This window comes from Dreissena polymorpha, chromosome 4 (assembly GCF_020536995.1).
Source record: "Dreissena polymorpha isolate Duluth1 chromosome 4, UMN_Dpol_1.0, whole genome shotgun sequence".
NCBI classification, from domain to species: Eukaryota; Metazoa; Mollusca; class Bivalvia; order Myida; family Dreissenidae; genus Dreissena; species Dreissena polymorpha.
In genome coordinates, this window is record NC_068358.1 from 125,468,024 (window position 1) to 125,493,057 (window position 25,034).

General features: G+C 34.5%; 2 protein-coding genes and 1 long non-coding RNA gene across 3 annotated transcripts in view; 2 read left to right on the forward strand and 1 right to left on the reverse strand.

Annotated features, from left to right (window-relative positions):
* Nucleotides 1–244: 244 nt before the first annotated feature.
* LOC127876017 (uncharacterized) lies at nt 245–5,912 on the reverse strand. The gene is made up of 4 exons (XM_052420845.1): nt 5,719–5,912; nt 2,022–2,193; nt 1,261–1,409; nt 245–1,070 (listed from the first exon to the last, which is right to left on the reverse strand). The coding sequence occupies exons 2-4, from the start codon at nt 2,126–2,128 to the stop codon at nt 961–963; spliced, it is 366 nt and encodes a 121-aa protein (XP_052276805.1). The 5' UTR covers nt 2,129–2,193; nt 5,719–5,912; the 3' UTR covers nt 245–960.
* A 7,287-nt stretch (nt 5,913–13,199) lies between these two features.
* On the forward strand, nt 13,200–15,287 carry LOC127876021 (uncharacterized). The gene is made up of 3 exons (XR_008047601.1): nt 13,200–13,366; nt 13,883–14,066; nt 15,178–15,287. It is a non-coding gene; the product is annotated as an uncharacterized LOC127876021 (long non-coding RNA).
* Nucleotides 15,288–15,291: 4 nt separating this feature from the next.
* The window catches only part of LOC127876014 (deleted in malignant brain tumors 1 protein-like), a 44,959-nt gene continuing 35,216 nt past the window's right edge, over nt 15,292–25,034 (forward strand). Inside the window, exons 1-9 of the mRNA XM_052420840.1 lie at nt 15,292–15,332; nt 16,520–16,655; nt 17,798–17,967; nt 18,434–18,581; nt 18,970–19,115; nt 22,927–23,083; nt 23,483–23,637; nt 23,845–23,874; nt 24,117–24,246. Coding sequence (XP_052276800.1) covers nt 15,320–15,332; nt 16,520–16,655; nt 17,798–17,967; nt 18,434–18,581; nt 18,970–19,115; nt 22,927–23,083; nt 23,483–23,637; nt 23,845–23,874; nt 24,117–24,246 — 1,085 coding nt within the window. The 5' untranslated portion in view covers nt 15,292–15,319. The remainder of the gene's footprint in view (nt 15,333–16,519; nt 16,656–17,797; nt 17,968–18,433; nt 18,582–18,969; nt 19,116–22,926; nt 23,084–23,482; nt 23,638–23,844; nt 23,875–24,116; nt 24,247–25,034) is intronic.

The window sequence follows — 25,034 nt, forward strand, 5'->3', positions numbered from 1 at the left end:
TGATCTCATTTCTGTTGTTTTGTTATAAATATTTTTTAATAATTAGTCTTGATTTTATATAAATATGACGCAATTGAATTTTTCTAAACTCTCCACGAGCGAGGTGACTTAATATTATTATTAGAAATAGCATGTCAAATTTTTACTCTCGATGTTTTTGAAATGGAGAAAACATTCCAACACAACAATATATATGTAGCATACACGTTTATTGCAACATCTAAAAATATAAATTACCACAGACACAACAACAGAACAACTTGTAACCTGACGACAAGTTTTAGAAAACTGGACGGAATAAGTAAATGAGCTTTACTAGCACAATGTTGCAATGCAACTTGTTATGGAGTCAAATTAAGTACCTTTAACAAAATGACTTTTAAAACATCTTTTACAGACCAATACTAACACACAAAAAACACTACATGGTCCCAACATTTAAAAATAAAGGTGTTGACATTAACATTTGTATACTAACAGTATAGCACACAATGGGAAAAGTATTATTACAGCATATTTGTCAAAATAATACATTCACATTTTTCAAAAAAAATCATTGTAGTTGCTATGTTAATTTGAAACAATACGTGATCAGTGCTTCAGCTAGGTTCTAATTTGTCAAAAGGGAACATTCGTAGACATTGTCATATAAAACTTGGAGCATATCATGTTTTCACGTCGAGTCTGCACAGTCTTATCAGGGACACAGGCTAATATGGGACGAGATATTTTGTGCACGCTTTGCCCCATCTTTCCAGCGCGAGGATTTTTTTAAATTAATTACAAACATATATGGCACAGGCTAATCTGGGATGACACCTTACGCACGTACACTAAACCCAGCTGGAGAAATACATGACAAATGGCATGCCAAGTTGTTTCCAATTACTGTGATTAATTAAACCTAGAGCGGTGCAACTGCACTGCTTCATTCTTTAAAATTTTCTTCGCAGATGATGCTTATGGTGGTGGAGAGAACAGAATGGAAGAAGATGCCTGCTTAGCAATCCGGGTGCTCTTGAACTGTTGTTTTAATTGCAGCAATTCAACCATTAGCTCTGTGACATAATCTGAAAAAAAGCATCGACAATTTATTTTTTACTACTTGGTTAAACTACGCACATTGAACAAATAAATAAAAATACACATATTATGCATAAAAAACAACAACAACAGTCAACTTGGTCAGTTTCACTGTTAGGTTTTTGCATATTATATATAAGAATGCCAATTTTCTATTTCGCTTAGAAGGACCATTACCATAATTGCAGGCCTCTTTAACAGGTTTCACGACATGGTGTCCCGCCTTGTACTTTGGATACGAAATCCTGTAGCGCTTTTCACCGTTCTTCGTCTCTGCATGTTTCCTGTGCGCATTAGAAACGGAATGCAGGGCTGCCAGATGCAATCTGGATTACAAAAAATAGCCTTTAATCACAAATTATATCAACAATTACTATTTCATATAACAACAAGGCTTGTCACCATAGGATGACATATGCCCGCTTTTTCCAAATTTGTCTAAACCTAAATGCAAAGTGTTTTTCCACATTTTTCGAAACCTAAACGCAAAGTGTGACGGAATTTCAGACAGACAGACACACAGTGCGATCACTATATGCCCACCTTCACGGGCATAAAAAGGAACTAAAATCAATTTTCACAACTAATGCATATTTATTATGGACATATGCTCATGGGCACTTGATGGTTTATGAACTGCAAATGACAATGTTTATTAGTCAACTAGGATATTAATTTTACTCGAATTAAAGATCATATTTTTGGTTGTTAGAATTTCCGCAACCAATGCCGAATGTAAAAAAAAACAACCCGCATCATAATCAAATGTTGTTCTCATTAAACTTGCACAAATATTTATCAATCGTGTAGGAAATAAACTAATTTTTGCCTTAAAGTTGTAGTTATATAAATTATTACCACTGGAATATGAAAGACAAAAACAACATGCCTGCACTCACTCTTCTGTAGATATAATATTAATTGTTCACAATTCATACCTCTGTTTCATTGCTGCGTATGAAAAGCAGACAAATTTTGGCGAAAATAGGCAGACCACCTTGTGTTGAGCCTCCAGCATCGAGGTCTGTTCAGCTGGTGACAGCATGCCAATGTCAGAGAGAAGGCGCTTGCTTCCGATGACCAACAGTAATTCCTTGTGCGCCTTCGAGCCTAAAGACAAGTAATAGTCCAACTTTCATGGCAACAAGGGCTGTTTGTAAAACATGCATACCCCCCATATGGGCTGTCCGTTGTAGTGGCAGCCATTGTGTGAATACGTTTTTGTCACTGTGACCTTAACCTTTGACCTAGTGACCTGAAAATCAATAGGGGTCATCTGCGAGTCACGATCAATGTACCTATGAAGTGTCATGATCCTAGGCAAAAGCGTTCTTGAGTTATCATCCGAAAATCATTTAACTATTTCGGGTCACCGTGACCTTGACCTTTGACCTTGTGACCTCAAAATCAATAGGGGTCATCTGCAAGTCATGATCAATCTACCTATGAAGTTGCATGATCCTAGGCATATGCGTTCTTGAGTTATCATCCGAAAACCATTTTACTATTTCGGGTCACCATAACCTTGACCTTTGACCTAGTGACCTCAAAATCAATAGGGGTCATCTGCGAGTCATGATCAATCCACCTGACAAATAATGACATGATATAATAAATCAGAGTTTCAAACATGTGTTGCTGTACCTTTGATATTGTTCATTTTAGTAGATTTTATATCTTATTATAACTGGCAACAATATGTGTGTTCTAAAAACACTGTATTATGTGAATTGAGAATAAGACATCAAACAGGGAATGGACATCATTTTGGTGATTTTCTCAAACAAAACTATTCATTTCATGATCTACATTTATTTTTGCAATATAATATTAGTATCTTTAATTAAAGCTTTATACCGGTAAGCAATTTTCCATGACTATTTCATTAAAAATGATTGTTTTTTTCATTTTAACTGTATTTTAAAACTGTGTCCATGCGCAGCATTATAGCTCATTTCATGAGAATTTGTTTTTTAATTAATAAAAAAATCAAGTTTTGAAGAAAAATCTATTTAAATGATGCCAGTATTTATGCAAGTATCTGTTTTAATTATAATTTGTCCAACTAATTAAATACAATATATAGAAAAATATCCTAATTAAAATAAAAGAGTGTTTAAATTAAAAGAAAGAATCAAGACAAGAATAAAATTGTAGATTGTTGTTCTCAATTAAAATGTTATTTATATTTTTTGCAATTTATTTCCTATCTATTTATTAATACTGTTCTATCTACTAGTGCAGTATGTTGTATATTCAGTTGTTATGATGACTGCAGTCTGATAATCTGTTTGTTTTATTACTGTCTGTGCCAAATACAATTGATAACAGTAGATCACTGATAACAATACTTGACTTTACAGAAACAAAGAGGACCATCTATTTTATGACACCAGCTTGAATTATGGCAGCTGTAGGGTGGTAATACACCACATTCTGCCAACTTGGTGCCTTGTTGGCATGGTGATTTGTAAAAGTTCAGCTAGTTTAGTGATCAACTTATTTTGTACAGAAACCACCTAATTGAATCAACTTTATAAATAAAATATAAAAATGATAACCCGAAAAAAGCTTATTTAATTTTACACATATCATAATGCTGTCATTTATTTTCTACAAGATTTGAAACACAAAATTGTAAAATAAAGTAAACTTTGTATTCATAATAGTAAAACTACATGTTTTTCTTTTTTCCACTTCAGAAATTAATCAAACAACACACCTTTAGTACATTGAATGCTATAATGAAATCTCAAAATGGCTAAAGCCCATAAGGAGCAAAATGAGTTTATTACACTGAAAACTGTTTCCAATGCAATTAATGCATGTAACAATATTAATTTGAAAATATAACATTTATTCAGTCTTCATGCCAATTATAAGCCAGACATCCCGGGTCTGGTTGGATGTTATTTGGGCTTCTAGAAATTAATAATTTATATAGTCAGGCTATTGGATTTTTCTCCTGTTTCTAATATAGAACAATGATTTTGGCTAAATATATTACCCTGAAGACTGAAATTGAACTGTTATTTAAATTATCATGGCACTACCAGTAGTCTAACTAGCCATCAGCTACTAAGTACTAGAATCAGTTGCTGTTCAATTTATGAAAACACAAAAAAATCAAGATGCATTTTATGATTCACACTACATGAAGAATAATTGGTATATAAATAATAAAACACCTGTCGGCTACTAATTCAAATTTCTTTTTTTATTCTTTTAACAGTTAAATGGCACACTATTTCTAACTTATCATCTCTTTTTCTAAACCAGCATGAATACATTATTGGAAGTCTAATGGATTTACTAAAAAGCCCTTGCGTTTTCACATTTTAAACAATAAAAAGACAAGCAACAAATTATTAATTGAATTTTTGGTAATTAAGTAGAAAATATGGCTTGTCAGCAACTGCTTTACATTAGAACTTGAGCTAAATTAACCGTGGTGAAAAACAGTAAGAGGTCACGGTGGTGTAGTGGATGCGGTGTCCGCCTAGCGATCGGGAGTTCCTGGGTTCGCTCCCTACTCAGGGAGCTTTCTCATTATCTCCTCCATTGACACCAAGTACTGGTTCTTCCCAGGAAATGGACTCAACAGTGTCCACTGCTTGAAATGCTAATTGTGTCGACTAGCAGTATATATAGATAGATACATTTTTGTATTAAGATCGAAATGTGTCAATTTCGGGATCCAGACATAAGCCCCCCAGGATAACCCCCCCCCCCCAATGAAAAAATGAACATTTGGACAATTGCCCCCCAGAAGAAATGACAGGTAGGATATAAGCCCCCCAGTGCTTATTTTGCATCTGGACATTTGCCCCCCAGTGCTTATTTTAGAAGTGGACATTTGCCCCCCAGTGCCTAATTTTAAACGACATTACTCGATTGAGCAGATAATCATGTCCAATTATCACCCCCTTTTAATCCTTTTGATTTATTAAATACAGAAGCCTTTAATTTTCATTAACAAGTATATGATCAAAGCCACATGTAACACCTTTAACAAGCTGATAATCCTTTTGATTGATTAATTAAAAAACAATTCAAATTCTATAAGATGTTTGGTTTACCTAAGATTAGGCAATTAAAGTGAGTTTCTGGACCTTTTTTATTTCGAATTATAATGATCCAAGTTTCTAAGATTATATATTTATGAGATATGAAATAATACTGAATCCAAATACAGAGATATACTAGTATAATGGAAACAACATATGATATTAGCACTGGGGGGCAAATGTCCACTCCTAAAATAAGCACTGGGGGGCAAATATCCAGATGCAAAATAAGCACTGGGGGGCTTATATCCTACCTGTTATTACTACTGGGGGGCAATTGTCCAAATGTTCATTTTTTCATTGGGGGGGTTTTGTCCTGGGGGGCTTATGTCCTACAATCGTCGATTTCAAACTGATGCCTGTCAAAACACTTACAATAAATAATTAGATCTTGCCGTACTGCCAAAGTCAGTTTGGTTACTAGCTGCCAACTATTCTAACTACATACAATGATTTTTAATTCAAAAGTATTTTTTACATTGTCAGTGTTTGAGCTTTTTGAAATTACATAGAACTTGTGGTATTAATATGCATATCTGATCATTGACCTTATTAATTTAGTTCTTACCGTTTTGCGATTTCTCTTGGCAAAAGCACCATAGGTGTCACGTTTCCGTTTGGGGCTCCTAACTCGTCGGGCTTTAGGGCTTTCGGCTGTAATGCCTTGAAGTTGTCCGTGTCAGGGAACAAAGTTGGCACTGCATCAGGATGCAGCGACAGTCTCATCCCAAAGCCCGCACTCGCCATCACACTCGGGGGGGGGGGGGGGGTGGGGGTGGACAAAGCACTTATCCTCAAAATGTTTTATGCAGAGTTTTGCATATTTGCTTGGCGTAAAGCCAACCACCTTTCCGTCAATAATCCTTCGTGAATTCACGGCTAGAATCCATTTCCGCCTAATACTTTCGTCCTTTGGGAAGCCGAAGAATCCGGTATCCGGAGAAGCCGGAGCTTGCTTTTCAGGCCGTGCATTGCAGCCAAACGCTGCACATTGCACCATCATATAAATCAGTTAATCCTCAATGTCATGTAAAAGTTCGACTCGTAATCAACACAAAAGAGATTATAAATTAATTATATGCAAGTGAACGATCAACACAATCCTGTAATCCTTGAAGTTTTGAGGGAAATTTGCATGCTTCAGTGCATACTGTACATAACATGGGAATATTCGTCATGCGCAGTGGTGCACACATACGTCATCGGGGTAAAATAGCGGCGAAAATTGCCGAACGCGTTACGGAAATTCCCGATCATCAAAATCATCGTTTTTTAGCTCTAACTTTTTATATTTTTTTATTTTTTTACTGTGTTGTTATAATATGGTATTACTTTATAAAATATGAACAGTTAGTCAGATTTCTTCTGTTGACCTTTAAATTTATAAAGAGTGTGTCTTAGCGCACAGGTCGAGATGCGTGTGCACTGTTTATTATCATATATATGTTATAGAGATAATTTAAACAAAATAACAACATGTCTCTTTTCTAGACGTTCTGAAAGCATTACAAATATGATGAAAATGGTATAATGATAACCAGTTCATATAAAATAAAATTTGCAATCACCATCGTATTAAATGAATATTGTGGGAATATCGAATACCTAGCACACTAAGAATATAATTTCATGATGTAAATTCCCTTTTCAAAACCTTTTTGACACCATATTCAATTCAAAATAATTGATGAACATATAAAAATAAATAAATCTGCGAGCAGTACTTTTTACTCACGAATTATGTTGTCATAAAGACAGCGCTGTTAACCCGTACTTTGTTGTTAATGCATTACTTGTTACCCTAGTAGTTTACACAGTTTCAACCAGTCTCAGACCTTAACATCGTTATAGATCACTCATGCGCTTTTTCGGCATAGCTGTTTTTTCCCAGCCGTTCAACTTAAATGACCTCTACATAACGCTAGCAGGCACGAATTAATACATTCGAATTTTATATACAAAATTCAGGACTACTCTCTGCATGTTCAAATGACACATACATAGACACAAATTGTGGCACAGATACAATCACGCGTTAAAATCCATCTAGCAGAATTTCTGGTTCTGTACTCGGTTACTAAATCATCGTTGGGAAGACACAATTGACTATCGATAAACACAATTTTGCTTTCAATATGAAAAAAATACTAGCGAAAAAGTATAGTGTCACGTTAAGAGGAAAATCATTATATTATCTAACCATAAATGTTTGCCGTACTCGGTCAGCACGTATGGAAATCGTTCCAGAACGCCTGAATAGCGTACCCTTATTTGCCAGTTCGTTGTATTTGCTTTTTAATTCAATTTTATATCGAAATGCATTTTTTAAATATACCATTCACAACTGGCAATGAGATTTAAAAAGACTCCCGTCATGCAAAAATGGGTATTATGCCATATGCTCCCATCACAGCTATAGCCCACCCAGCCTGCGCATGTCTCAGTCTGGTCAGGAGAACTCCCGTAGTATAATTTGTATCTACACTTATGTGTGGTTGGACTTAAATAACGCACATTTCATGCGGTGAATATGCGACTAACAAGTGAAAAAAACACACAAAATATTATTTATCTTTTTTTTTCAATTTAATTTTTAGTAGCATACATTTAAAACTTTATTTCAAAGTCAGCATGTTCGCCGAATATCTGTTTAAAAGATATTTTTTATTATATTTAGTTGTTCGGTTTTAGAGATTATAAACCATTTTTATCGTTGTCTTTATTAAACCTGTAGTTATTGGTGAACTCATGCTTATCGTTTTATAAATTGGGAACTGTGAATATAAACAAACTGTACGTTATACTATTGTTAGCACCCGCGAATACAATAGATCGCCGCTATCTAATGAGAACAAAAGAACGTTTCCCAGACATATCAAATTTATAACCGCTGTAGTTGCAAGCACTATCAACAAGGTTACGCAACAGACGCGTGCTCGTGTATTGGACTCTCTAATCCCTTGTTGATTAGCAGTAGTTTTATTTTCCCGCATCTATTTATAGTCTCAGATTATGAATGACCTGTGCTGAGCAAAAACACTACGTCTTTAAGGCGCAGCAGATAGTTCACTATTTTAATCACTCATAAACATTCTCTTCCGCGGCACGTATAATACAAACATTGTTTATTGATTCGTTTCTATATACGCTCTGTTAAAATATCCCATTTAACATGATATTCGCGTTATATCTCCATTTGTGAATGAATATAGTCGAAGAACTCAACCCTCTTGCATAAATTATACAACACTTTATCGACGCGGATGCGGCAGATGCGGCAGTTATCAGGTTTATAGTATTTAGGAAAACTGCATTTAAACGCGTGGTATTAACCTAAGTTGTTCTCAAGCGAACAACTAAAAATTACTACAAATGAATGTAATTCGAAATGGCGAATTTACTGAATGAACGAGATTCAATCGTAAACAACAATATTAATTTACATCTTTGACGTATTCACAAGTTTAACAAATTGTATAACTTTAAATCAATTAATTAGATATTTATCTTTAACATGTAAAACCACACACCTTGAAATGTTAATCAATACATATAGATGCAATTAGAAAGTGGGCAAAATTGTCATTAAATCTATAGCCTAGTTAGCAAGTAATTTATTTATCTTTTTAATTTTAAAACCGAAAGTAGGATTTCTATACGTATACGTCCATTTCGACAAACGCGATTTTTTTTAAGTTTTAAAGCGCAAAAAGACGGATTTCTACCTTGTAACCACCAGATATATTCTAATTGGCATATATACAATTAAATCTATAGCCTTGTTAGCGGTTATTTATTATTTTTTAAACCGTACCGCTGTTAAAACCAAAAGTAGGATTTATAGACGTATACGTCCATTTCGACAAACGCGATTATTTTTAAGTTTTAAAGCGCAAAAGGGACGGATTTCTACCTTGTAACCGCCTGATATATTCTAATTGGCATAGATAAAATATGTTTCTTATTTATACTTAAATTTACTATGCCATGTATTTCATTTCATGGTGTGTGGCTTTAATATAAAAACGTTATGTTGTTAAGATATTTAATCGGCAATGAGCCGTTGTTTATATTACGTTATTTATTAACGACTGGGTGGGGTAACGGTCTAGCAGTTCCCTAACCTTTGTAAAAGTTGTCCCAATTCTTTTCGACATCACAAAAATTATTAGATAAGTATATTATTTTGTAATTACATAAATTATTATTTCAAAACAACTGATTTTCAGTGAATGTTACAATAAAAAAAAATGTGTCAACATTTATTAAATCACATATTTACATAACATAAGCATCATGACCTTGTGACAGAACATCGGACATGCTAATTAAAACACTTTTCACACAAAATGTTAGAATAATTTAATGACATGTACAACATATATAAATGTGTAAAATGTCATTTGCACTACATGTTGCAATAAACAAACGTGACATTTAAAACACACTCACAAAGGCACACACATTTTATCAAAGTATATATTTTTAGTGATAGTTATGACTTCGTAGAGGAAACCCCCTTCTGCAAAGGTCGTCGACTTCCTACTCTCTGTAACCAAGGTTTTCTTTTTGTTTGTCATGGTCCTTACGTTCTTAAGTACCTCGTCCAGTTCTTCAAAGCCAGAATCTTCGTGGTCTCCAGACTTCTCGTCGTGCTCACCAGACATCTGCTGCCACCGAATATGGTCAAATTATTGTCTTTTTTATATTTTGCTGGTTTATTGTACATTTTCGTTTTTCTGTTGTCTTTTCGTCTTTCTAACTTCATCCTTCTTTAACTTTTCTTCTTTCTCATATTCTTCCTTTTTCTTTCCCTGTTCTTCGTCTCCTTTCATAGCTCTTCGTTTTTCTTTCCCGGTACTTCTCCTTTCATAGCTTTTCATCTGCCTTCATTTCTTCTTTCTTTTTACTCGTGGAAAATCTATTATCTCTGCTAAACAAGGCTGTCATTGAAATTTTCACAAATTTAGCAAACTTTTCCCTACTACCGAATTTTGACTATCCCACTTCTGCCACCAATTTGTTATACCGTATAACAAAAGAAAACAAAGGGTTCAATACAATTTTTACTTTTATTTTCATTTTAGATTTTCTTGTTGACAAAGGCATATATCAAAATAGCATTTACAATCAATAATAAATATTCGTACCTGCATCTTGTTTCTTGTCTTAAAAGTTTTTAATGTTAAATAATCGCTTTAAAAGTTTTGATTATTAAAATAATCGTTTTCCAACGGAACCAGGATGTTTACTTATCGAATCTGTTTTCGAAACTGAAAGTTGTTTACTTTTTTGGTCGTGACGTCAATGACACCACTCATTCAGCTCTAAAGAATAACGCAAAGTCTTTTGTCTAAAGTCTTTTGAATCAGAGGCTTATAGCCAAAATTGTACATGTTGTATATTTCGTTTATTTATGACTAGTCTATTTCAAAAATACTCTATTTCAAGCCTATTATATAAAAACAATCGGAAGTAGAACTACTACTATTCGCCACATGTGATATCTGTCGCAAAGTAGATGTATCTGCAGAAATAAACAAATCAATTGTCAGTAAGTGATGAGAATAGTCAAAGTTCTTCGTAATATTCACAAAACATCAATTCACTACTTATAAAAGCGTTTATTTTTAAATACGAAGTTGCAATAATATATATTTTTGTTTACAGTTGTTATCTTACACATGTCGGTATTGCGAATCCAATTGAAATTGTACATATATGCAATAATTTGCAGGATACAAATATGTAAATTGTACTTTCGAATACTAGACTAATTTATAAGCAAGAATTAGACATATGTTCGCAATAGGTGTTCATTTACATGAACCTAATATTAACTTGAATTCAACTCCGTACGTGCCCGTGTGTTAAAGCTTTTTCCATTTCATCAAATTATGAATATTTTTTTTAACTTGACCCAGATAAAACGAATAAGTATCGATTTGTCGTCACGCGTGCTGTGTAAATGGTGTTTGCGGCTGCAAACGATTATTTTGCTTTCAGCTTTTCGCGCAACATTTTATTTGCTTCATTTATAGTTGACATTAAGTGGTATTGTAGACGTTTACATACATAGCCCCTTCTGATTAATTCGGTTTCAATACATTTTTTGGAGTAAGATCGTCGACAAATACTCACAATTAACAGTATTCGAATCTATGGTCAAAGATGCATCAAGTACAAATATTTGAAATAGACAATGTAATTAAGAATATGCATAATTCGATGAAGAGCTACTTAAAGAATGAAAATATCATTATGATAATACAAATTATAAAGAACAAACTAACAATCAGTTTATTTCACCACAAGTTCAACTCGACCAAGTTTGCGACTCCAAAAGGAAAAAATCACTAACAAGTTCCACGTCACCGACATGGGGTTATCTCTACAAAATATAAAGTGAGTTCTAAATTAAAAAAACGCTCTGTGCCAACCATGAATAAGGGTTGTTATTGTTACCAGCTTTAGTATTTGTTTCAGGTTTTCCCATTGTTGGATCCACTACGAGGAGACTCATATTATTATTATCTTTTAGTTATTACCTACGTGTTATTTCATTGAACATCGCTTGTACCGCTTTACTCTCTATAAATTTTCAATGTAATATCAAATATACAAATTATGAACAGAAGCTTTTGCGCATAGAGGCCCTCATACTCATACTTTTTTTTAAAGAACATTCCAAGCCAATTTTAGTTAAACAATACAACAAATATGTGAGAAAAAAAATCGACACGAATCAACGGTCACTGCTTTACGGCTATCTATTTGACGGCTGAACTTAAGCTAATATGTATTCTGAATATGTATTTTGACCAGATCAATGTATCATATAAAAGCAGACCAATCTTTATTCCATCCTGATGTAGGACCTTGCCTCATATTGTGTAATCATGTAAAAAAAAACTCGCTTATAGACATCCATGTTTTTATTACAGTATCTTCTTTTTCTAGTTACATCATTTGTTCATATTACAAAATTATGAACTCGCTATCGACATTGTTCAACGTAACTGTTGATAATATGATATTTAGCTCATGATGGGAAAATACTGGAAACTAAACCAAACGGAACACAACAGAAACTGTATTCATTTGCAGTTGTTGACATAAAAATATCAAAGGGGCATGAAAATCCGCTTACACAATGCTGGTGCGGCTGCAATCGTATTTAAAGCAATACCCTCTCTATATCTGCCACAGCTGAATTGTCGCTTGTGAGGAAACGCATCAATATGCCATTAAGATAAAAAACCTTCTTTGACGTTTTTAATCATTAACGCCGTTGTTCTTGAATTTATGTTTTTATAAACAGTGAACACCGTTCACACTTGTGTGGCTTTCAATATGCTATTGATGGCGTCATATTTAGCTATTGCAACTTTGGAATGTCGCTTTTGTTTAGGACGGGTCATGTAAACAAATTTCTATATCTGACCATTTTCACAATTATTGTGTACCCGAATCTGTGAATTAGTAATACGGATATTTCGCCCTATTTGTAATTGAACATTTAGTTTCTAAATTGTTTTGTTTCTAGCAAAAACCTTATTTTGGTCTAGTAGTAGAGAAACATATTCAGCCTGTTTCTATCTCACATAACATTTATCAGTAACGTTTAAAATGTAACCCTTACCCGACTGATTTTACCAATAATTTATGAAATCTTTTTTATCAGTCATTATCAACTGCGCGACAACCCACAAGGTCAATTCGTAAGTTTAATAACAGTTCCTATTTTAAGATATTTGCTAGCTATGATTATTTATAAACCTTAATTATCTTGATGGCAAACAAGCCACTTCGGGCTGTTTAGTTTTAAACATGCATAATGAACCAAAATATATACTTCAAATAATATCTGTTCATGTGATACGAGAGATTTTAAAATAAAACGGTTCTTCCAATTCGAGCCCGCACATCGGAACAGGAGCCATACACATACGTAAACACAGATAACGCTTGATACACTCAACTTTAGTATTGTGGAGTGTGATTTTCGTTTATGACAAGTTTCAAACTTCGTACTAGTATTTCGCAACAATGTGATTAAACATCGTGATACAGAGATTGCATATCTCATTGGTAAACCATACACTTTCTGCGTCAGTTAAGTGATATTGAATTACATTTATTTCCGTTTCTGGTGATGATGGATGCATTTCGGTTTCTAGTTTTGTGTTTTTTACAGCTTCCATTGGCACTGACAGGTATACTTTTGTTGTAAAATGATAATACCAAAACAAATAATGCTATACGTTTTACTGAATGAACAATTGATGACGCAATACATCATGCGAAAAATCACATTATAATTATCATATGTAAACGTATATGTGTATAATATTTAATTTGTTTTCTAAAGATGAATATAGCGTATTGACGACAACAATCAAGCAGCATAATAAACTATGTATACAATTTATATATTGTTCAATATTCATTTTTATCCCTAAGAATATTTTATTAAATGTAAAATATGTTTCTCAAAAGCTGTACGTAAAAGGGACAAATATTCTTGTACTTAACTACTAAACGAAACCTCGTGCTGAACACACGTATATTTATATATATATATATATATATATATATATATATATATATATATATATATATATATATATATATATATATATATTGAAACAATTGTTGGTGTTATGATGTTTTATAATTGATCAGACATTTCATAATTTTTTATTGATGATTTTTCTGCTTTTAATATTTAGAAACCAAAGTTCGGTTGTTTGGTGGGAACTTTGTCTTTGGCTTTGTGGAGATCTGGCAAGATGGACAATGGAGAGTCCTTTGTAGTGAATTCGACGCAAATTTCATGATATACAATCCGCGAACACCAACAGAAATTGCAAATGTTATTTGTGGGATGCTGCGAAACTCCACCAGAAACACAACGTAAATGATTGAATTTGTATTTAAGCAGGAACTGTACACCATGCATAGATATAAGTACATAAATATTTGTATACCCCGCACAACAACGTTTCAGGTTGTTCGTCTAATCATCAGTACGTACGCACTTCAGATTTTGTGTCCCAGTCTACGGCCACATTTTATCGTATCTTGATGAAACTTAGTCAGATAAACAATCTTTATTTAAACAATATATATGACGAGTTCGAATCGGAGTCTGCATTTGAAAACGTGTAAGGCTAAATTCTCCGAAAAAACGTTGTTATACTATAGGCTTCATTTATAATTCATTCGTGATGCAAATTGGTCAGAATTTTATAATGATAGCATCTAGACTTTATTTGAATCTCGATCACATGCATTTAAAGACTTAGTCATGACCTAGTAATGAGGTCGCTCCTTTGAAAAACATGTACTAACATTATGTGTTCGGAACATATCTTGAACACTTTCAAAGGAACCATCTTGGAACTAAATTTGTAGGAAGATCTCAATGAGATGATGTTTCCTTTGCTAATATATACCATTTTATTGTTTTACTAGTAGAAAGCTTTAATTGTTGACGGCTCGATATCAAATTGCAACGATCGAGGGGATCCTATGATATAGATGGTTGGAAATAGATTGTATAAAATAGATGGAGTACATATATACCCTAAATTCGCCATTTTGGTTATAGTTCTTTTTTAAATAATACTTTATAAACACTTACTAGAAAAACATTAATTAAATAAATATGTGTTTTGTTTAATGAAATAAGCCGATTGTCATGTCGTGTTGGTTTTGTTGCAATGCTCTTTTGTATTTAAACATTCAACTTTATGCCGCTTTCAAAAATAATACACTTTTGAAACAGAAAGTTTTTCGATATTTTGTGGTAGTGCCTGCTATTAATGCGTTCAACCATAACTCAATGGCTAATGCTTTAAATTCTGTTTGACATGAAGTTATAACAATAGTTGATGTAGTTTAATTTAGAATAATGATTATATATGTTGCTGAAGATTTACTGCGATTTTTATGATAGCAAATTATACAAATCATGTTTATCAGGTCTGAAGGCATACATGTTTTATAAACATTTTTTTTCCAGAAATGCTATCTTGACAACCGGTGAGCCTAGGAACGAGTTCATGACGAGCGCTATTGCAATGCCTAATCTACGATGTCATGGCGACGAAATCGACATTTTGTTCTGCAAGTCTATTCAAGACAGTTGTCCTTACAGCAAAGCTATGGTGTACTGCAGTATGTGTTCACGTGGTTTATTGAAATAATAAAACAGATACACCAAAAAATTCTTTTTCGTGATATACCTTGTTGAAATAATAGAGATAATACAAATAATACAAACAATTAATCTTTAATATTTTAATAAAATACAAAAGTTAAATATATTCTTTTTAATTAAACATCATTCTGAGATGTCTTTGGTGGCTGTGCGTCGTCCGTCTTTGCGCCTTGTTTGTCGTCCATGTTTACCGTTTTCCTTCAAACGATATCTTAACCTAGCACTCTTTTAAGATTAAAAAGAAGATTCACAGGTATGATCTTTCGTACACACTTTTTTAAGTTTTTAAATCGTTTCTGTCGGCATCATATGGTGACCACAAGAGCTCAGCGAGATTGTTTGAATCAAACACTTCAAAAATCGTTTACGAATAAAACCACACAACTCACATGTTTAATATCAGATAAACAAAATCAGGAGATGGTCCTCTTCAAAGTTGGTTCAAACATTAATAACGTGTACAAAACTTCCACAGCAAAGTGGAAATATGATTGATTTATTTCGCACAGTTACGTTACCCTTCTTCCTCGAATATGACAATGACCTCAAATATATATATTGTATTTAACGCCGTGTAATGTTTTTCTAGTATGCCTTTTCAAATAATAATCCTGGAGACAATATAGACTACGGTCAATGATGCAATATTCTCTTAACACTCAAATTGCAAAGTTAATTTAAAACTCTCCCCATTTAAAGCAACAAAACCCATAGCTTTCATATTTGGAATATGTTTTCTGTATTTTTTTTCAAATTCATGCTTCTGGTTTTTAAACTGACGTCAAAGCAACTTAAATTGTCTTCTCTGAAATCACAGGGCCCAACAATGTCTTATAAGCGACATCGTTTGGTCCTAAACAAAGTTTTGTTAAAATCATACGTATATTGTAAAACTGGCGTAAAACTGTTAATCGAGGCTTTATTCGCTAAGCAAGTGTAAAATATTTTTGTTATGAAACTACTTAGCCCATGAGGGTAATGTGCGTTGCATCACATTGTAAAGTAATTCTTTACAAAGTTAGCCCGTTGGTCAACTTTTTTTATATATACATGTTTCGCAAAATACCAAATTCTTCTTTCACAATTATCCTTATTCCGGTGAGCGTATTAGCGCCATCTTGATCGTCCTTGTTCTATGTTTCAGACACTGAGGCGCGACACAATACTATCAGTGCTGGCGTGGTTGGGGAACCTGCACGTTACATGGTTAATATCTGCCAGGACTATTTCTCAAATGCGGAAGCCACCGTGTATTGTCGGACTAGCTATCAACCGTCGTGGTAAGGGTAGCCATAAGTTTCAGAATTGTAACTCAGTAAATAACGAGTGAACATTTCCGAAGTTTTGGAATGATTGAGATTCATGTCTGCGTAACCGCAAATGTTTACTTGATCACTTGTCTAATATTACCGTGTAATGTACTTCTTGATCATCCAATGATTATTTCCTCTCCAGCTAACTGTTGTCTTGTTAAGTGTCGGTACAAATAGTTACAAATAGCAAGAATGAAACTCAAGAAACAATATAAGGACAAAATGTGTGTTTACATCAACTACTTTTGTAACAGATGACCAACTAAAACATAAAGTGACTTATCACCGCCGTGGAACGGCCAATTCAAAGTATTGGGGGTTTAACTGGCCGTTGGAACTGTATTCTTACCCAGAAGTTATCGCAAACCACACTTACATCTCAAAAGATGTTAACAATATTTATCTTTCACCCATTTTTGGTGTCGTAAGTATCGAAAATCTGTGAAAACAGTTCGGGGATGGGTTTTAAAGCAAGAATACAAAGAAATATAGTTCATGTGTATAAGTTATACATATATTAAGTCATGGATGTATTTTAAGAAATGTGTAAAACAAATTAAGTTTAAAAAGAATAGTAAACATGTTTCATCATCGTATCCACACAGTATACATGTATATCAAAATGTTGTTGGATTTAATATAGAAATTCATGAAACCCCAGAAACTATATCATCAGACATTTTATGTTGATGTCCACAATTTTTGTAGCAACACAATTAATACATATGACTATAAAAATACGGTGATAAAAGCTGTTCATCCTAATACAATTTACACTACATTGCTATTTTAATAAAATGCAACGTATATAACACTGTTTAAAGGTGAACGTGAACAATTACTTCGCCACATATACAATAGGTATTGTTTGACTAGATAAACAATTTTCTTTCTAAAACTACTGTAGTTCTTATATTCAACGTGCGTCACGTTTTTGACATACTTTATACAAACATTATGTTGTTGTTTTTTTAACATTTTTTTCGAAAGGCAAACATTTTGTTTGTATGTGTTCCAATAACAAGTAGAATGTCCACACTTATGTTTCGATTATGAGGAAATCTATATTACCAACTTATTTAATGTCGAAGTTGTTTATTTGTCGAAAGGAACGTTAATTACACGACGGACGATTCATCTTCGGGTGCATATACGGACGATTCATCTTACATGTTACGTCTGAGTTGCCGAGGAAACGAGGACGATGTTTCTCAATGCAACGTCCGTAAGACCAACTGTAGTGGAAACCCGTACAACGGAGTAAACATAGTATGCAGTGGTACGCGATTCGACCTAAATTATATATTTATAGAGAATGGACAAAATGTAAATCGGTTATATTAGCACATTTCGTAAAAACGTTAGTAATATTTGTTTTATTTTCAATATACATGTACCTGTATGATCATAAAAAGTGTCAGCCAGGTACATGCCCTATGTATCTTTGAAGTTTTAACGGACTACAATCGCCATTAACGGAATATTTCATGTCAACTGCGAACAATAATGTTAAAAAATTAGAATACATTTTTAACAATCATATTCATATCAGTTGATTAATTTCTGAAAACTCATAAGTAAATTTGAAGAGTTATTTCATAATACTATATTGTCCTAATCTATGTTCTTATTAAATTTGTTTTCATCCAGTTTCTTACACAACACTAACACACCAAAATCTTCCAATTAAAGTCGGCAAGAAATGTGTTTATAAAAAGTTTTTAACGTGTATCTTATTACTGCAGACACTAAAATCGAACTCATAAACGGGCGTAACAACTTGCACGGAACGGTTAGAGCGCAAGAAAATGGCACCTGGAGATACATCTGCTCAGACGGGTTCGGTCTAAATGAGGCACGTGCTGTATGTGTCAATGTCAATGGCACGGCGGTGTAGGTGTTATGCTAGATTGTATACATATATTTCTGTTTACGTTACGTTAAAACAACTTTAAGACAGTTGTCAATTTTCTTAAAGCTCAGACCCATTCAATGCCGCCCACTTATGATATATTTGGTGCAACTAAGTCGTAAAGAACTAATAAAGTTTGATCATACACAGCGAAATTAAATCTTGTATGATATATATTAGTTTGTTGAAGAAATTATGGAAATTTTAAGTAAAAATACTTTTTAGATATTTGTTAATTAAATAGTAAACAATAAAATAAAACATTGTGTATTGTGTGTACCCGATGATATTGCATTTATCGAAAAAAGTTTATTTTGAGTAATTGTCAAAGCATTAGTTTAACGCATTTTGTTGTCTTTGTTGTAAAAGAGCGGGAAAGATCACACGTGCATACGTTGGGAAAAATGACATGATAACAAATATTCGATGTCATGGAATGGAGAGGGATATTTCCATGTGCACATCCATGACTATCGGATACTGCAACAGTGGTTATGCTGCGGTAGTTGATTGTAGTAAGTTTACTATGTATGTTATGCTCGAAAAGCTGCAATTTTAGTACAATATATTTAATTCAGAGCACAAAACTCGTGTCATTACGGGACACCACTACAATTTAATAGCCGAATGGAGTCACATGTTACCATTTGTGCAACCATTTTGACCCAAAAGGTTCATTCACTAGTGGGAGTATTCGCCCATTGGTTTTTGTATGTATACTAAACTATTGAAGTACGAAATCAATGAATTATAATAGTGAAATAGAATAATCCGTACAAACACGTAACGTTTGTTTATCAAATATTATTTTTTTATAATGAAAACAAAATCATAGGAAGTGAACGTCATACAGAAACATTACGTCGTTTGTTGTAAAATATAAAATATCATCATCATCATCATATCCCTTGACCTGTTCGGTCGTTTGGGGGAAATGAGGAACGACAAAACAGAAATCCCCCCAAGTCAGGTCTGTTGTTTGCTGCTGAGAGTAATTCATCCATGGGAAATGATGTCCACTCTTTAACTTTATCCATCCAGTTTTATTTTTGGCGGCCTCGACGTGGACCTCCCTCTAGCGTGCCTTGGAGAACAGTCTTGCAAAGAGAATCGTTCCTGGTGACGTGTCCATACGAAGCTGATATTTGTCGTTTGACGTTCAACAGTAGGGCTCTTGTGGACCAACAAGTGTTCCAGTTAAGTTCCGGACGTACTTATTGGTCTTGTGCTCCGTATAGGAGATGTTGAGCAGTCTTCGGGAGATGCGGAGCAGTCTTCGGAGACATTCATGTTAAAATACCTGTTTCCTGCGTTCCGTGTCTACGTGAAGCGTCCAGGTCCCGAAGCCGTAGAGTAGGATGAAGATTTCGAGTGACTTGTAGAGCCTGTACTTGGTGGGGAAGCTTGTGGTACCATCCTTGGACAGGGTTGCGCCCAAGTACTTGAAGCTGGTCACGTCTTCTAGCTTCTCGCGGTTCATGGTGATGACTGTACTTGTGTTGGTCGTGCTGTTCACAATGATCTTCGACTTCTTAGTGCTGACCACCATCCCAAATGCTCTTGCTCTTTCATAGAGTCTGTTTGTAAGATATGGAAGTTCACTGCTGGTGCCACCCATGAGGCCAAAATCATCAGAAAATCTCAAGCTGGAGACGGATCATCAACCGATTGAGAGAGAGGTGTGGTCGTCATTGAGAGTCTCCTGCATTATCTTGTCAAGGAAAAGGTTTAACAGAACGGGACACTGCAAACATCCCTGACGGACGACCACTGATGTCCTGAAGAAGTCGCGCTGATGTCCGTTGAGAAATACTGCACTGCTGGCGTCCGTAAAGTTCTTGAATGACTTGCACCAGCCCTTTATCAATGTTGAATCCCATAGCTCATCATGTCAAACGCGGTCGATTGTTTATTTAAAGTCAATGATGTTGTAAAAGAGGTCACGTTGGTGTTGCAGGTGTTTCTCAATTATGACTCTGCAGTTGAAGATCTGTTCCATTGTGCTCGGCCCAACTCTGATTCCAGCCTGCATTTCGGCCAGTAGTTCTTCGGCCTTACTTTTCAATCGATTAAGGATGATGCGAAGCATGACTTTGCTGGGATGACTGATTAGACTTATGGTGCGATAATTCTTTGACAACTTGAGGTTGCCATTTTTCGAAAGGGGTATGACCAGCCCACGCCTTGGGCTATTTCTTCTCCTCCCAGATCTGTTTGCATGGTGCCGTCAATGCTGCAGTTGGTGCCTCTCCTCCGTGCTAAATCAGCTCGTACACGCTGAACCAACACAAACCGTCCAGAACGGCGACCTGGCATGCTCCAGACGGTTAAGTAAAAATCCAGATTGATTTCATACAAGCGCAGCCACGGTTACAGTCCAGCATTAACAAGGCGAATACAAAAACGTTTCCTGGCGCAGACATCGGCAGTGACCATGACTTGATGCTCACCACCATCAAGCTGAAGTTAAAGAGCAAGCGCATCACAAAGAACCTTCGCGTTAGATTCGACTTGGAGAAATTGAAAGATCCAGTGATAGCAGAGGTATTTTAAGCACAGATAAGTGGAAAGTTTGCAGCTCTGAACATCTTAGATAATTATAACGAACGACACCATTAGCAACAGCATAAAGGATTCCCTACTGTCATCGGCTGAAAAAGTGCTTGTGAGAGAGAGAAGAAAGAACAATCCATGGGTAACGACCGAAATCATGGAACAATGTGACAAAAGAAGACAGCTGAGGCGTGGAAATAACACCAGTCTGGATCTAGGGCAAATTACCAAAAGCTAACAGGAAGGTAAGGAGGAAGATGAACGATACCAAGGAGGAATGGATTGAGGAACAATGTATCATCATCGACAAAGACGTGACCGCAGGCATCAGTAAGAAGGCCTACAGCTCCCTCAATACCCTCACGAAAACCAGTCAGGCCACTATAATATCAGACACTGACCGGAATCTACTTACCGAGAGTGCCGCAGTCCTAAACAGATGGAGTGAAAACTGCATTGACCTCTACAACTATCCGCTTCAACCGGACTCCAGTCTCCTTCAGAACGATCCTAGACCAGAAGCGGACGACGAAGGTAAGCTCATACTTAATGCAGAAGCAATGCGTAGTCTTAAGGCAGGAAAATCTCCGGGAGTGGACAACGTCCCTTTCGGGCTGATTTAACACGGAGGAGAGGCAACGACTGCAGCGTATAATATATAGTTTATAATATATATATATATATGTATTAAATAACACATAATATTTAACACATTCTATTACAATATATGACGGATCAGTGTTGATACCCCAGCCTTTTAGTAATAATATAATTTATTAAAAAAACATAGTAATAAGCAAACATCAAATGTGTATGTTAATTATGGAATAATAATTAAGCAGTTTATTATTTAGACCATTAGGAAGGATTGTTTTAATATGTGTATCCAAATCGTATATTTGCATAAACGGTTTATGTTTATGATGTTTTAAACAACATCAATAGGTACAAAAAAGAAATCAGATAAAGTGCAATCATTGTGAAAAGATCAAAAATGTGTAGCAACATGTAAAATAGGATTTAGGAAACAGTTCTTGATATCAAATCTATTGCTAGTCATTCTGCGGGATACATTTTGATAAGTTTGTTCGACGTATTGTTTATAACAATTTTTTAATGTAAAAGATTTATAACATGACGTGAAGTACAATCGACATCGTAATGTTTATCATAGGATAAACCAGTAACAGAAACTATTTTAGCGCATGCTTATGCGTACGCACGCAGGTCATTAAGCTATGTGAAGCGCTGCTAACGTTTTACGTATACTGTATGATATGCTAATAACCTGTATGCAAATGAACAATATCTCCACAAAAAATCTTGCTGTTGAAAATGACAACGATAAAATATAAATGGTCATTTGGTAATTTCAATCTGTTGTAAATATATGCAGATTTAATTTGTGAAAATGAAAACTCAAAACAGTAATTAACGAGGATGAATGTTTTGGGCATTTTATTCAAAGAACAATATTTGCATATACTATTATTGTGTTATGCTTTTGCACTTTTAAAACATGCGAACACTGTTCAGACGCTTGACGATTGGAGAGTCATTGACACCTAGATTTTCAGAATAACTTATGACTAAATTTAGCTTCTGAACATGTTAAAAGTTATCAATCGACTTTTTTCTGTAACGTGACATAACTGTATAAATGAGTCTGTATTCCCCTGTTATTATTGTTATTCGTTATTACAATTATATTAATATTTATTCAAATTTTGTTTTTTACTGAATTATTTATGATCAATTTTGAATGAATTTTAGATACAGTACGGCTTGTAGGCGGAAATGCTGGAAGCAGTGGTCGAGTAGAAATCTACAACACTTCAACACACGTCTGGAGTACAGTTTGTTCAAAGCGCTTTGACTACAGTGCAGCTAATGTGATATGCAAACAGTTAGGCTATCTCTATAGTAACAAGTGAGTCTGTGTTGAAACATTTAGTGTAAACGATTTGTTATCCTTGTTTAACAAAATATATTTTAACAAGGCTGTATTTGTGGTTAGTTTTCAATTTCATTATCACTGTATTAAATACGTTTCACAGACAACAATAACAATAATTACGTATACCTTAACGTTTAATCAATAGAGGAATTGTTCATTGATTGACTTTAGTTTATAAAAAGCCCAAAACTATTTTCGCCATTCAGCGAATAATTTAAATATTCAAGAACATGTTTTTACACAGGAATGACATATTTATATGATGGTGTGTTTGTATTAACTAACAAAGTAATACTGACATACATGTGTAGACAGTAGTCAAATTTGTGTCTCACACAGTCTTCAAGAAAATACATTTTATTTGCTCCTTAGTACCTACGGTACATCGTTAAGTGGTGGTAAAGGTGCTATACAAGAATATGATTTGAAGTGTTTCGGCAACGAATGGAACATAAACAACTGCATTTCTGAATCATACTTTACTAGTTCCTGTAACCACAACAACGATGTAGACGTGAATTGTGGAGGTTAGCGATCACATAGTTTAGTTCTTGATTAATACACTTATTGTATGTAATGATAATAATTTATTATGAACAAAACATGTTCACATTTCATCTTAATACATTTACATAAATTGAAATAATACGCAATACAAGTACATGATATTGTTTGTGTTTCGGGTTTTCATAATTAAAAAAGCATACGTATAACACATATCTGCCTTATTTCAGGTATCGATTCGCAGACTTCGAGCGCGTCATGTAGGTTTCGATTATTTATCGTAAATCAAAACGAGTTTTTATTATAAAATTAAACCATGTCATGATGCATAATAGGAACACGTTTCTACCAAATGTTCAAATATTCACACGATTATAAACGCTCTTTGTCGAAATATAAATACGATGGATCAATAGATGTTTGTCAATAGCATTTCGTCGTTACAATATAAGATATATACGAGAATATATACATGATCACCTTTGTCTGTTTCTGTTATTAGATACACAGGTTCGTCTTGTTGATGGAGGGAGGGTAGAGGTATATTATGAGGGCCAGTGGGGCACAGTGTGTGCAACAAACTTTGACAGCCGGGACATGAAGGTCATCTGTAGGATGCTAGGTCAAATAGGGTATGGTTATTTGATCATTAAAATATGTGTTTGTCGATTCACTGCACATGATAGATCGCGTATTTTAAAACGCTTTCGTATGTTACTACGATAATAGAAACACTGATTTTTTTTCGCTAAATACATTTTTATAGTAAGTCTTCATAAAAGTAGCTTGCAATTCGACATTATTGCATATGATTCGATAATATACTGTAAGTTGCGCTGAACATAAATCGAGCTTCTGGTTGCTTATTATTATGCCCCCCCCCCCCTTCGAAGAAGAGGGGGTATATTGCTTTGCTCATGTCGGTCGGTCGATCTGTCGGTCGGTAGGTCGGTAGGTTGGTCGGTCGTTCGGTCCGTCCACCAGGTGGTTTCCGGATGATAACTCAAGAACGCTTGGGCCTAGAATCATGAAACTTCATAGGTACATTGATCATGACTCGCAGATGACCCCTATTGATTTTGAGGTCACTAGGTCAAAGGTCAAGGTCACGGTGACTCGAAATAGTAAAATGGTTTTTTGAATGGTAATTCAAGAATGCATACGCGGCCAACAGGGCACACTCTGAACAATATTACTGAAGCAACTGGTCTGTAATTCTAAATCTATAATTATCAGTCCAATGAAACATCATCCTTTTAGTAAAATACAGTGGATCAGTAAAAATATTATCAGAATATGAGATTTTTTGTATATTTTGTATATTAAATATTGTGTTATTGTTTAATTTTGTTGATTAATATAAATATAAGTAGGACAGGGGAGGTAATACACTACAGGGGAAACAAATGCAATAAGTTTA

Coding starts and splice junctions, on each gene's coding strand:
- LOC127876017 (XM_052420845.1), bottom strand. CDS start 2,128: ATGCTGTCACCAGCTGAACAGACCTCGATGCTGGAGGCTCAACACAAG. Junction 1,410..2,021: donor TACGCAGCAATGAAACAGAG/GTATGAATTGTG, acceptor TTTGTAATCCAG/ATTGCATCTGGCAGCCCTGC. Junction 1,071..1,260: donor TAAAGAGGCCTGCAATTATG/GTAATGGTCCTT, acceptor GCTTTTTTTCAG/ATTATGTCACAGAGCTAATG.